Here is a 10,963-nt window from a genome sequence, read left to right as displayed (position 1 = left end):
AGCACTTTTCACTAGCTGAAATTATTTAGCAGATTTGCTGCTTATGTGTTTGTGTGCCTCACACTTAGACTGTGAGCTTCAGGAGGGTGGGGACCATGTCTGTCTCATTCACTTCTGTAACCCTAGCACCTAGAACAGTGCTTGGAACATAGTAAGTACTCAATAAATGTTGAAGGAATGAACAGATGGAACAGAGATCTCTGAAGTTCTGTGAGGGTGATGTTCCTCTGTCATCTTGACTTCAGTTTACCCTTCCCCCACTACCCCTCTACCCACTTCAGTGGCTTACCTCTTTTCTCTTCCCTTCCTCCTCCAGGCACTGCCCACCCACCCCTGCTAACCAAGATGGCCAACTTCACACCAGTCAATGGTAGCTCAGGCAACCAGTCTGTGCGCCTGGTCACATCAGCCCATAACCGCTATGAGACAGTGGAGATGGTGTTCATTGCCACGGTGACAGGCTCGCTGAGCCTGGTGACTGTTGTTGGGAACATCCTGGTAATGCTGTCCATCAAGGTCAACAGGCAGCTGCAGACGGTCAACAACTACTTCCTGTTCAGCTTGGCATGTGCCGATCTCATCATAGGCGCCTTCTCCATGAACCTCTACACCGTGTACATCATCAAGGGCTACTGGCCACTGGGCGCTGTGGTCTGTGACCTGTGGCTGGCTCTGGACTACGTGGTGAGCAATGCCTCTGTCATGAATCTTCTCATTATCAGCTTTGACCGATACTTCTGCGTCACCAAGCCCCTCACCTACCCAGCCCGACGTACCACCAAGATGGCAGGCCTCATGATTGCTGCTGCCTGGGTCCTGTCTTTTGTGCTCTGGGCGCCTGCCATCTTGTTCTGGCAGTTTGTGGTGGGCAAGAGGACAGTACCTGACAACCAGTGTTTCATTCAGTTCCTGTCCAATCCAGCGGTGACCTTTGGTACAGCCATTGCTGCCTTCTACCTGCCCGTGGTCATCATGACAGTGCTCTACATCCATATCTCACTGGCCAGTCGCAGCCGGGTTCACAAACACCGGCCCGAAGGCCCCAAGGAGAAGAAAGCCAAGACCTTGGCCTTCCTCAAGAGCCCTCTGATGAAGCAGAGTGTCAAGAAACCCCCTGCAGGAGAAGCTGCTAGAGAAGAGCTGCGAAATGGGAAGCTAGAAGAGGCCCCCCCACCGGCTCTGCCACCCCCACCACGTCCAATGGCTGAGAAGGACACTTCGAATGAGTCCAGCTCAGGCAGCGCCACCCAGAACACCAAGGAGCGACCGCCTACTGAGCTGTCCACCACAGAGGCCACCACGCCTGCCACGCCTGCCCTTTCTCGACAGCCGCGTGCCCTCAACCCAGCCTCCAAATGGTCCAAAATCCAGATTGTGACGAAGCAGACGGGCAACGAGTGTGTGACAGCCATTGAGATCGTGCCTGCCACGCCAGCTGGCATGCGTCCAGCGGCCAACGTGGCCCGCAAGTTTGCCAGCATTGCCCGCAACCAGGTGCGCAAGAAGCGGCAGATGGCAGCCCGGGAGCGCAAGGTGACGCGGACCATCTTTGCCATCCTGTTGGCTTTCATCCTCACCTGGACGCCCTACAACGTCATGGTCCTGGTGAATACTTTCTGCCAGAGCTGCATCCCTGACACGGTGTGGTCCATTGGCTACTGGCTCTGCTACGTCAACAGCACCATCAACCCTGCCTGCTACGCCCTCTGCAATGCCACCTTTAAAAAGACATTCAGGCACCTGTTGCTATGCCAGTACCGGAACATCGGCACTGCCAGGTAATCAGGCAGGAGTGCTATAGGAGGTGACGGTAGTCATGCGTGTGTGCTGCTGTGATGGAGAGATTTGGGGGCACCCGTCCATGCTCTGTCGAAGAGAAGAATTGAAGTCCTGAAGACCCCATGAGGTTCAGGAGGTTCTGGCTGGATTCAGAGACTAGGTCTCTGGTTTAGGCCAAGGAGGCCCAGCCCCAGGGAGTGTCTGACCCGGGACTGCCTGGCCCACCTCTGCTGCCCTAAGGGAGCTGGGCACTGGCCTGGGTGGGGACCTGCCCCACTGTGACCATCAGCATGGCTGAAAGAATTGACATCGGAAGGGAGCAGAAGCCCAGGACCTCCCTTGGGAGGAGCAGGAGGGCCAGTCCTTAGGAGAGGTGGCTTAGCACCTAGGGATACATAAAGATGATCTTCCAGTCCCCTCAAAAACAAGAAAAAAAGGAGGCTCAGGAAGGGGGTGGAACGGTGAGGTCCTCCATTCTGCTGTAATTGGTGCTTTCTGCCCCCCCTGTACCCCGCATGTAGGCTCAGCCCCTCCCCCTAGATCCTACTCCAGGGGTAGACATATCCCCTCCTTACAGGTATTCAGCCAGGCTCTGGTTTTGGATGGGTGGGGGGCTCTGAGGCCTGCCCCCCACAGCACTGCTCTCACCACGTGCAGGGTGAGGCAGCTGGGAGGTGAAGGATTCACACTCAGGATCTTGGGGCCCCAGGCTAAGCCACGAGTGAACCACCACGTGACTCTGAAGACTCTCACCTCCCACCCCAGAAGAGGGCTTGTCCCAGGTCCCACCAAGTCAGGGTTGAGCTATGGGGAGCAGGGTTCCCGATGGGGAACCCTCTTCAAATCTCTGGCCTCTGCAGAGTACCAGGGAGGCCAGGGCCCATGAGAAAAAAGTGGGGAGGACTTGTTGATCCACACAGGCCTCTGTGGGTTCCGGTTTGTCTTCCGTCCCCCAGCCCTGGAGTGAACCTGAGAGAGCTGAGGGTGGGCGGAAAGGCTTAGGGGACTGGGGGAAGGGTATTGGTTGGTTCAAAGCTCAGTCAGGGGGTCTGGGAGAAAGTTTCCAGAAACCTGTTGTTCCCATCAGCTCTGGGGAACACACTACTAAGCCCTCAGGCCCTTAAAGCCACTGGTTCCTTCAGGCTAGTCTTTTTCCCCATTTTCCCCACCCACAAAAATTCCACAGCAAACTCCCTCGGAAGGGGCTTTTATATATTAAAAAAGAAAAGCTTTTATTGGGGGGGAAAAAAAGAGATGGTTTATTTTGTTTCTTAGTAATGGCGTCATTATGGGGAAGAACGAAGGCGGAGGGGGAGGACCACCAAGAATCAAGTACCTCTGGGAGGAGGCCCAAGGTTCCCAGAAGCCCCTTTGGGTGCCTGGGAGTAGGGGGGTGAAGGGAGGAGGCAAGGCGTGATTGATAAAGCAAATGAGTAGACAAAAGGCACTGGTGGGTTGTTTCTCGGTCCTGCAGGAGGATAAAACCAGGGGCTCCTTGGCATTCAGGCCTGGTCTCTAGTCCTTTCCCTTCCCTTTCTTGGCTGTAAAACAAGAAAGACCTTGTTAGCACAGTTAGGGTGACCTAGTAGACCTTACTCTGGGACAGATGGACGGACACACACACACACACACCCACACACACACCCGGCAGAGAGAAAAATTCTGCTTCCCAGTGGTTCTGAATGGGCTGACCCTGAAGCTGGTGGAATAGGGCTGCTGTTACGATGCCCAACATTCCAGCCCCTACAACCTAAATCTTTACTTGGGATCAGACGAATTCAAGTCCCCATTCTGGTCACAGCAGCCCTTGAAACAGTCACATTAGAGGTGGCCGACTCACCCCTGCCCCCTTGGCCTCTCTATGGTGTTGTGAGTCAGGAATGAGACAGCGGAGCAGGAAGCATGGTTGCAAGGGCCAATGTGACCAAATGGTCCCTCCAGCTGGAGAGAGGACAAAGCCAAGCCCTTCTAGGGCAATTTCCCTGGATCCTAAGCCAAGTGCTTCAAAAGGAACAGCTTGAGTTTGTCCCCAATAGAGCCAGCAAGGATTTAACATTTCCTTAGCACCTTTAATGTGCCCCCTCTGTAAGACTCCTTTACATATAGGGAAACTGGGTCTAGAGATATCAAGAAGTCACCTGCCAGGATCAGGATACAAAACTTCAGGCTTAACCATTCCCCTCACAGGTGGGTGGCAGGTTTCTGAGCAGACTCCACTCTCTTCCAGACCCCATTCACTTCACTGACCTTTGGCCTTGGCTTTGGTCTTGGGAGTGCAAGCCTTCATCACGAGGATGGTCTCCTGGCACTGGGCATTATAGCGCGCCTTCTTCAAGGTGCCTTGGCGGGCTTTGGTACCTGTGCCACCATCACACGCACCCCAGCTCTCAAACTTGTACTTGCAGTCGGCTGTGGGGAGGGGAGAGTGCCGGACTCAGGAGCAGGGCGGCCTGTGGCCTCCCTCTTCCAGTTTTCGCAGGCTTCAGAGAGCCTGTGCCCCGCTTTCCGCCTGCGCCCCATCTCACCTCCAAACTCCTTTTTCCAGTTGCACGGCACTCTGCACCGGATGCGCTGCGTCTGGGCCCCGCAGGTGCCCTCGCGGAAACCCACGCCGCAGTCCTTGCTGCTGGGGGTGCAGGGCCCCCAGGCCCATTCCGCGCATTCGCTCCCCGAGCTGCCCTTCTTCAGCTTGTCTGCAACGCGCGCGGAAAAGACTTCAGGACCCGGGGCATGGGGGGCTCCCTCGGGGGACTCCCAAGCCGGGGTCCCGAGCTCCGAATTCAGGCAGCCAGCCCCGTGGTCGCTAGGCCTCACCTGCCTTTCCCCAGCCCTCCTCCTACCTCCCATCCCCGCACACACACACCACCTTTCTTTTTGGCCACCGCGGAAGTGAGCGCCAACAGGGTGAGGAGGGCGAGGAGAAGGAAGGCTCGGTGCTGCATCCTGGGGGAAGAGCACGGGGTCAGGGTGCCCGCGCCGTCCCCTTCCCCAATGGAGGCCGCATGCATGGACCTCCCACCCCAACATCTCCCATTCTCCAGGCCTCAAGGCTAGAGCCACTGGAGTGGCGGCCCGGGCGCGACTTGCAGGGGCCCGCATCTCGCCACGAGCCCGGGACGCCCTGGCGCACAGCCGGAGGTTCTCCTTGGGGGATGCCTTAAACCCAGGACGGGGCTCAGACCCTCAACCCGTCCCTGACCCCCAAGTCGGCAGGGGCTCAGACCCTCAACCCGTCCCTGACCCCCAAGTCGGCAGGGTCTAGTGGGCCGAGGCCGTCGCCCGCTCCCCGGTGCCCCGCGGGCTCACTCGCTCGCTGCCGGCGCTGCTTCGCTCCCTCCCGCGCCGGGCTTGTCCCGCTCCGGCCGCCGCGGCCCCTTTTGTCTCCAGAACCGGTCTGAGCCAGTCACATGGGCCTCGCCCCCTCCCGCCTCCCCCACCCGGGAAGGACCTGCCCCGCCCCCTCCTCTCAAACCCGCACCGCCCCCGACCCTGCGTCCCCGCCCCCGCTCCCGCCCCAAGCCCCCTGTGTCTGTCTGGGCTGCGGGGGCTGCCCCGACTTCCTCGCGGCCCCTAGCCGGTGCCCTTCCGACCCCAGTCCTGCCTGCGTCCCGCCCTGGGGGACTCCCTGCCCGCAGCCCCCAGTCTTAGGCTCCCTCCACCCTCGCCCTCTGTCCTTTTCCCGGGCTTCCCGACTGGGGGCTGTCCCCTTTCCCCGCAGGACGCCTGCAGCCGGGTCCGCCTTCAGCGCCAGGCTCCTTTTCCGTCGCGGAGCCTCCAACCGAGACAGGAGGGAGCATCGAGCCCCGGGTGTGTCACTGGCCCAGACGTTCTGCCCGGCTCTACGCTCCGCGAGCCCCCACTGCCCTGTTAACTCTGTGTGGCCCGCACGCGACCTGACCCCTTCGAGGTCCTGCTCCACCTCCCAGGGTCTGCTGGGCCCCTCACTGGTGGGGCAGGAGCGCCAGGCCCCGTCGGATCGTTTCCCTAAGTTTAGAGATTTTCTGCTCAGTGTTGCGGGGTGCCTGAGACAGGGGAACCCGAGAAATCGCCCCGACTGGGGGCGCGGAGGGCGCCAAGCGCTTCTCGTGGAGCGCAGGCTGGGCGGGGGTGGTGGTGGTGGCTTGGGAAGGAGGAGCCCACGGGCCTGGATTTGGTGAAACCTGAAGGTGACAAGCGCAGTCTTGAGAAGTTGCAGACCCAGCCTCGGCAGTGGCTGCAATGTGCACCCCCCCCCCAAGCCCTGAGGCCTCAGGGGTCAGTCACTCGATCCTGAGCTGCGACTGCAGCTGAGGCCTGGGGGAGGGGGCTTGCTCAAGGCCACTGGGTAAAGGGACGGAAGGCCCGGGCGTCCCTGCCCCACCTCTTTCACTTTCATTGTTATCTTCCCAGCGGGAAGCGGGAATCAGGAGGCAGCCGGCCCCTCCCCCGGCCCGCTGGGCCAGGCAGCTGGGCAGAGGTCAGGTCCTGGGTAGGCTCTCGATCCCACCTCCAAACAGAACGAGAGCCCCCAGAAAAAGAGTCTGTGTTGACGGCGCCCGTTCTCCACCCTGAGGATAACCCAGCTGAGCCCCTTGCTCCTGGAAGACCTCCCCACCCCTCAAAAAAGGAAGGCAGAAAGGAAAAAAAAAAACATCCACTTTACTGAGTCACACCCAGCTGTAAACAAGTCACCGTGAGAGCCCCACCCCCACCCCCCAGGCCCCACAGTCCCGGTGAAATGACTGGATACAGGGTGAGGGTCACAGGGGGAGGTGCCAAGCAGGGCAGCGACAGGCAGAAGCAGCAGGCGCTGTGTTTCCAGGGGAGCCCTGGGAAGATGGGGTCAGGGCAGATCTTCAGTGCCTCAGGGCAGGCCCCAAAAGACCAGGTGGCTTAGGAAACCTCTTCCAGTAGCCTCCTCTGAGACTGGGCCTCACAGCCCCTCAGCTTTCCCCTTGGTCCTAACCCAGGTCATTGCCTGCTGTGAGGGTGAGGCTGCCCCCAAATGGCCCAGCCCAGTTTCCTGTTCCCCTGTGAGCCTCTGGGGCAGGCTGAGGACTTGAGGGGACAGGAAAGACCCTCAGCTTCTCCAGTCCAGCCTTGGGCTGGGAGGCTCCACAGATGCAGCACGGGGCTCCTTCGCTGGGGCCTGAGTCCCCCACGTGGCATCCAAGTGGAATGTGGCAGTGAGGTGGGCAGGGAGGGCGCTCATCCTCCAGCGGGCACTGTCCCTCGCGTGCCCGGCGTGGGCCTCACAGCTACACGGCGGTCTCCTGGTCCTCTCGCTGGATCATCTGGTAGTGCTGCCGGTTCTCCAGGTAGGCAGCCAGCTCCGTGTCCTGAGCCTTCTCCGCCCGCTGACGGGGAGTGTCACCCTGCAAGTGGGAGGGCTGCCATCAGCCAGGCACGGGACACACACACACACATACACACACAACCACACCCACCCCTAGGCTGCCTGGGGGAGGGGACATGCCTCTGCTGCTGGCTCCAGTTTCACAGGGTTTGCTCTGTGTTGACTGAAGGGCAGTTTCGAATTCCCACAGGTCACCCATCTCCCACGGACCCAGGTTTGGGGAAGGTGGGGTTTGCCTGTGCGCCCACCCCAGGCCCTGGTGGCTGGCTCACCTGCTGGTCCGTCTTCATGAGCGAGGCCCCTGCCTCCACGATGTAGTGGCAGATGGTGCGCTGGCCCAGGGCCGCGGCCTGGTGTAGACAGGTCTCCCCGCTGGGGGAGCATGGGTGGGCTGTGGACTCCAGCCAGTCTCTGGGCCCTCCCAGCTGGTTCCCGAGGGCCATCAGAAAGGGCAGGAAGCTCGGGGTGCGGGGGTAAGGGGAGGAGCCGCCCACAGGATGGCAGATATGGCCAGGAAGGGGCTCTGACCAAGCGGCCCAAATCAGGGGTGGGGTGGGGGTGGGTGGGTGCTAAAGACAAGTGGTTTCCAGGGTAATCCAAGGCCCTCCACTGCCCAGATACTCACTTTTCCTCCACAGCATCTAGGATCTCTGTGGGGGCTGCAGAAGAGGGGAGGGGGGGTCAAAGCAGCCTGGCTGCCTCCTCCCCTCCCACCTGGCCGGCCCTGGCCCTGGGCCTCAGCTCACCATGATCCAGCAGGTAGCGGACCACCTCCTTGCTGCCGGTGCTGACGGCATGGTGCAGGAGTGTGCGACTCCGCTCGTCCCGGTGTGTGAGGTCACCTCCGGCTCGGTGCAGCTCCTGGAGCTGCGGGCAGGAGGCAGAGCAGGCTGGGGTGCCCTCCTTCCATCCACGGGCATTCTGACACACGAATCCAGCCACATCCATCTGCACAGGGCCTGTTGCTAGCGCACTCACACATATCACTCCCTAGGGACCTCAGGGGGCCTTTCTGGAATGTCAGGGAAGAGGCCAGGGGCTTCCTTCACCGTGGGCCTGGTGGGCTCCGCAGGAGCACTGATGGCCCAGTCCTGGAGGCTACCACTCCTCTGTAAGCAAGCCAAGTACAAGCCCCTCCTTAGAGCTGGCCTGAGACTAGCTGCGAGTTACCTACTGTGGCCTGGACAGGGCATGTGCAGGGGGGAATGGGACAGTCACCAAAGAGACTCCAGAGGGCCAATGACCCAACTGGAAGCCCTCTTCTCCAGCCTCTGGGGAGCTCTGGGGCTGTACCTTACAGAAGTCGTTCCTCCTGGCAGCCTCGATCAGCTCTTCACCTGCACAGAACACCTGCCCATTACGCTCTGGGGGTGACCACACGTGTGCCTGAGCACACGGAAGCCACACTGTGTACAGGGAGGGGGACCTACGGGGGCACGTGCACACAGGCTCTAGTGGGAACGTGTGCTCATGTGTGTAAGGCTAAGGCAGTGTCTGGGCCCGCCCCAGCTCTCCCCCCAGCCAACCTCACTCCTGTGACAGGAAGAGAGGAGAGGGCACTGGAGGGGCAGGCCTCACCTTTAGGGGGTGCAGCATCCCCTTGCATTGACCTATGGACAGAGCAGGATGAGATGGGTGGGGTGCTACCAGCATGGCTGGTAGCCCCCCACCCAGCCCCAGCCTGGGGCATCCTTCACTATTTCAACAGTTTATTGAGGGCCTGTTACATATCAAGCCCTGGTCTAGGCCCCAGGGATGTAACAGTGAGCAAGACAGGAGGAGCTCACATTCTGGCGCAGGAAACACTCCAACGAATACTTTGAGAAGCGTAAGTGGTCTAAGAACACAAAACAGGGTAGCGTAACTGAACGACTGGAAGATGGTGGCAGCTTCACATGGGGTCCCAAGAAAGACCTCTCTGAGGAGGACAGTTCGTGCTGAGATATGAATAGCGGGGCAGCTCTGTGGAGGGTGGGGGGTGTGTTTTAGGGAAAGAGGACAGTGGGGTCTGGAGGTGGGCCAATTTAAGGTCTCTGGGAACATAAGGCATTTAACTGCTAACCAGAAGGCTGGCGGTTCAAACCTACCAGCCACTCCTTGGAAGGAAGGTTGGGCAATCTACTTCCGTAGTGATCCGCCTCGGAAACACCAAGGAGGGGACACTATGAGTCGGATCCGCCTCGGAAACCCAAGGAGGGGTCACTATGAGTCGGATCCAACTTGACAGCAATGGTTGTTTTTTTTTAGAACAGAGAGGTAAGTGGGGCTGGCCTGTGGTGGTGAGGGGTTCAGGCTCTGAAGAGGTCAGAGGCAGCCAGGCCCAGGCTAAGCACAACCCACCTGCGGGCTGCTGAGAGGGAAGGTTCTAGGCTGGGGCTCAGCTTGATCCGTCTGCAAGTTTGCAGGCCACTCAGGTGGCTGAGTGAAGAATGGGCCACAGGGGGCAGAAGTGGACATGGGTGGTAAGGCAGCGGACGTGAGGGTATGGTGGTCTGGTGGGGGGCAGTATTTGGATGGTGAGGGAGCTGACAGGACTTGCTGAAGGATTAGATGTAGGGCCTGGAGAGGAGACACCAGGGATGGAGCCCAGGTCTGGAAGGTGGAGGCCTGCCTGCGGGTAGGTTCATTGTGTACCAGTTCGTGAGCCAACGGGCAGCTGGCTGGAGGGGTGTGCCTGGGCATCAGGGAAGGGGCCAGGCTGCAGGCAGGACATCAGGAGTGGCCTGGGGGCGTGGAAGAGCCAGGGCCTGCAGACTCACCGGGGCGTAGGGGAGCAGGGAGAGGTGGGGAGAGGAGAGGTGGGAGTGGGAAGGTCAGGCCGAGCCGATGCCCCCAGCAGCTCAGGGTCCAGGATATACAGCTCCTCCTGTGCAATTTCAGTCACGTAGTTGAGATGCTCCTGTCGGGGGGAGGGTCAGGTCAGGGCCAAGGCTCGGGGCCTCCCAGAGCACCGGGGGGAAGGCCAGCAGACCTGGAGAAGCCTCTGCTACAGAGCGTGAAAACCAAAAGGAGGCGCCAGGCCAGGCCAGGTGGCCCTGCTAGACTCTGCTCCCCTTCAGCTCCTCACGCTCCCCCTCTCCACTGTCACCACCTGAGGCCTGCCCCTGACCTTGCATACTGGGCCTACTACCTCTAAGGCCCTACCCAGGCAACCTGGCCCCTGCCGAGAAGCGCCTTATCTCCTGTCTCCTGGATCACACCTGAGCTTCCAGGCCCTCCCAGCCCCCCAAGGCAGCTTGGGTGCACCGGCCCCTTTTCCTGCTCATACCATCCCTGCGTACTCCAGCTTGGAGGCAGGGCCACACCCTCTCTAGGGCCACAGATCAGAGTGAGTGCATGGTGGGGTATGAGGGAGGCCGGGAGCAGCCTGGCTGTGGACAGATGGAGCACTCCAGGAGAGGTGCCGCCAGGTCCCCGGATGCAGCACTGGCTCACCTGGGCCCTGTCGATCCTGTAGAAACGGCTGGCAGTGGTTGCTGTGGAGATAGGGACAGTGAGTTAGTTGGCTGAGGATCAAGGAGGCCCTTCCCCAGGCCTAGGGCCTCTGCTTCCTGGGCCCAGACTCTCCCAGGGGGTGCTGGGGGAGGGGGGCTGAGATTGCCAGGAGCTGACCCTTCAGGGTAGGGCTCACCATCCAGGAAACACCACTTGGGGGACAGTTTCTGGCACGTTGGGGACTTGGCTCCAGCACCATCGGGCTCCTGTTGTAAGGGGGGCAAAGGCTGAGGCTGAGGGAGAGCTGGGGCCAGGGAGAGAAGGACTTGGAGCAGGGAGGTACAGGCAGAGACTCGCATGGGGAAGGGAAGGACTTGGAGCAGGGAGGTACAGGCAGAGACTCGCATGGGGAAG

General features: G+C 60.2%; 3 protein-coding genes across 3 annotated transcripts in view; 1 reads left to right on the top strand and 2 right to left on the bottom strand.

Moving 5' to 3' along the window:
• Positions 1 to 345: 345 nt before the first annotated feature.
• On the top strand, positions 346 to 1,782 carry CHRM4 (cholinergic receptor muscarinic 4). Its single transcript, XM_007946543.2, has one exon. It carries the CDS (start codon positions 346 to 348, stop codon positions 1,780 to 1,782), a length of 1,437 nt encoding a protein of 478 aa, XP_007944734.1.
• Positions 1,783 to 3,294: 1,512 nt separating this feature from the next.
• Positions 3,295 to 4,721, bottom strand: MDK (midkine). The gene is made up of 4 exons (XM_007946542.2): positions 4,646 to 4,721; positions 4,305 to 4,472; positions 4,027 to 4,188; positions 3,295 to 3,320 (listed from the first exon to the last, which is right to left on the bottom strand). Exons 1-4 carry the CDS (start codon positions 4,719 to 4,721, stop codon positions 3,295 to 3,297), a joined length of 432 nt encoding a protein of 143 aa, XP_007944733.1.
• Positions 4,722 to 7,016: 2,295 nt separating this feature from the next.
• DGKZ (diacylglycerol kinase zeta) overlaps positions 7,017 to 10,963 on the bottom strand; it is a 15,122-nt gene continuing 11,175 nt past the window's right edge. The window contains exons 23-31 of the mRNA XM_042781749.1: positions 10,746 to 10,815; positions 10,550 to 10,590; positions 9,874 to 10,013; positions 8,693 to 8,724; positions 8,408 to 8,451; positions 7,861 to 7,981; positions 7,740 to 7,773; positions 7,387 to 7,486; positions 7,017 to 7,133 (exon numbers count right to left, since the gene is read on the bottom strand). Of these exons, the coding sequence (XP_042637683.1) occupies positions 7,017 to 7,133; positions 7,387 to 7,486; positions 7,740 to 7,773; positions 7,861 to 7,981; positions 8,408 to 8,451; positions 8,693 to 8,724; positions 9,874 to 10,013; positions 10,550 to 10,590; positions 10,746 to 10,815 (699 nt within the window). The remainder of the gene's footprint in view (positions 7,134 to 7,386; positions 7,487 to 7,739; positions 7,774 to 7,860; positions 7,982 to 8,407; positions 8,452 to 8,692; positions 8,725 to 9,873; positions 10,014 to 10,549; positions 10,591 to 10,745; positions 10,816 to 10,963) is intronic.

Source organism: Orycteropus afer, unplaced genomic scaffold (assembly GCF_000298275.1).
Source record: "Orycteropus afer afer isolate SDZICR_OR568_19922 unplaced genomic scaffold, OryAfe1.0 scaffold00165, whole genome shotgun sequence".
Lineage (NCBI taxonomy): Eukaryota > Metazoa > Chordata > Mammalia > Tubulidentata > Orycteropodidae > Orycteropus > Orycteropus afer.
Note: the sequence above shows the minus strand (reverse complement) of the source record. Positions and strands in the feature narration are given on the sequence as shown.

Coding starts and splice junctions, on each gene's coding strand:
- CHRM4 (XM_007946543.2), top strand. CDS start 346: ATGGCCAACTTCACACCAGTCAATGGTAGCTCAGGCAACCAGTCTGTG.
- MDK (XM_007946542.2), bottom strand. CDS start 4,721: ATGCAGCACCGAGCCTTCCTTCTCCTCGCCCTCCTCACCCTGTTGGCG. Junction 4,189..4,304: donor CTGGAAAAAGGAGTTTGGAG/GTGAGATGGGGC, acceptor CCCTCCCCACAG/CCGACTGCAAGTACAAGTTT. Junction 3,321..4,026: donor GACCAAAGCCAAGGCCAAAG/GTCAGTGAAGTG, acceptor CTTGTTTTACAG/CCAAGAAAGGGAAGGGAAAG.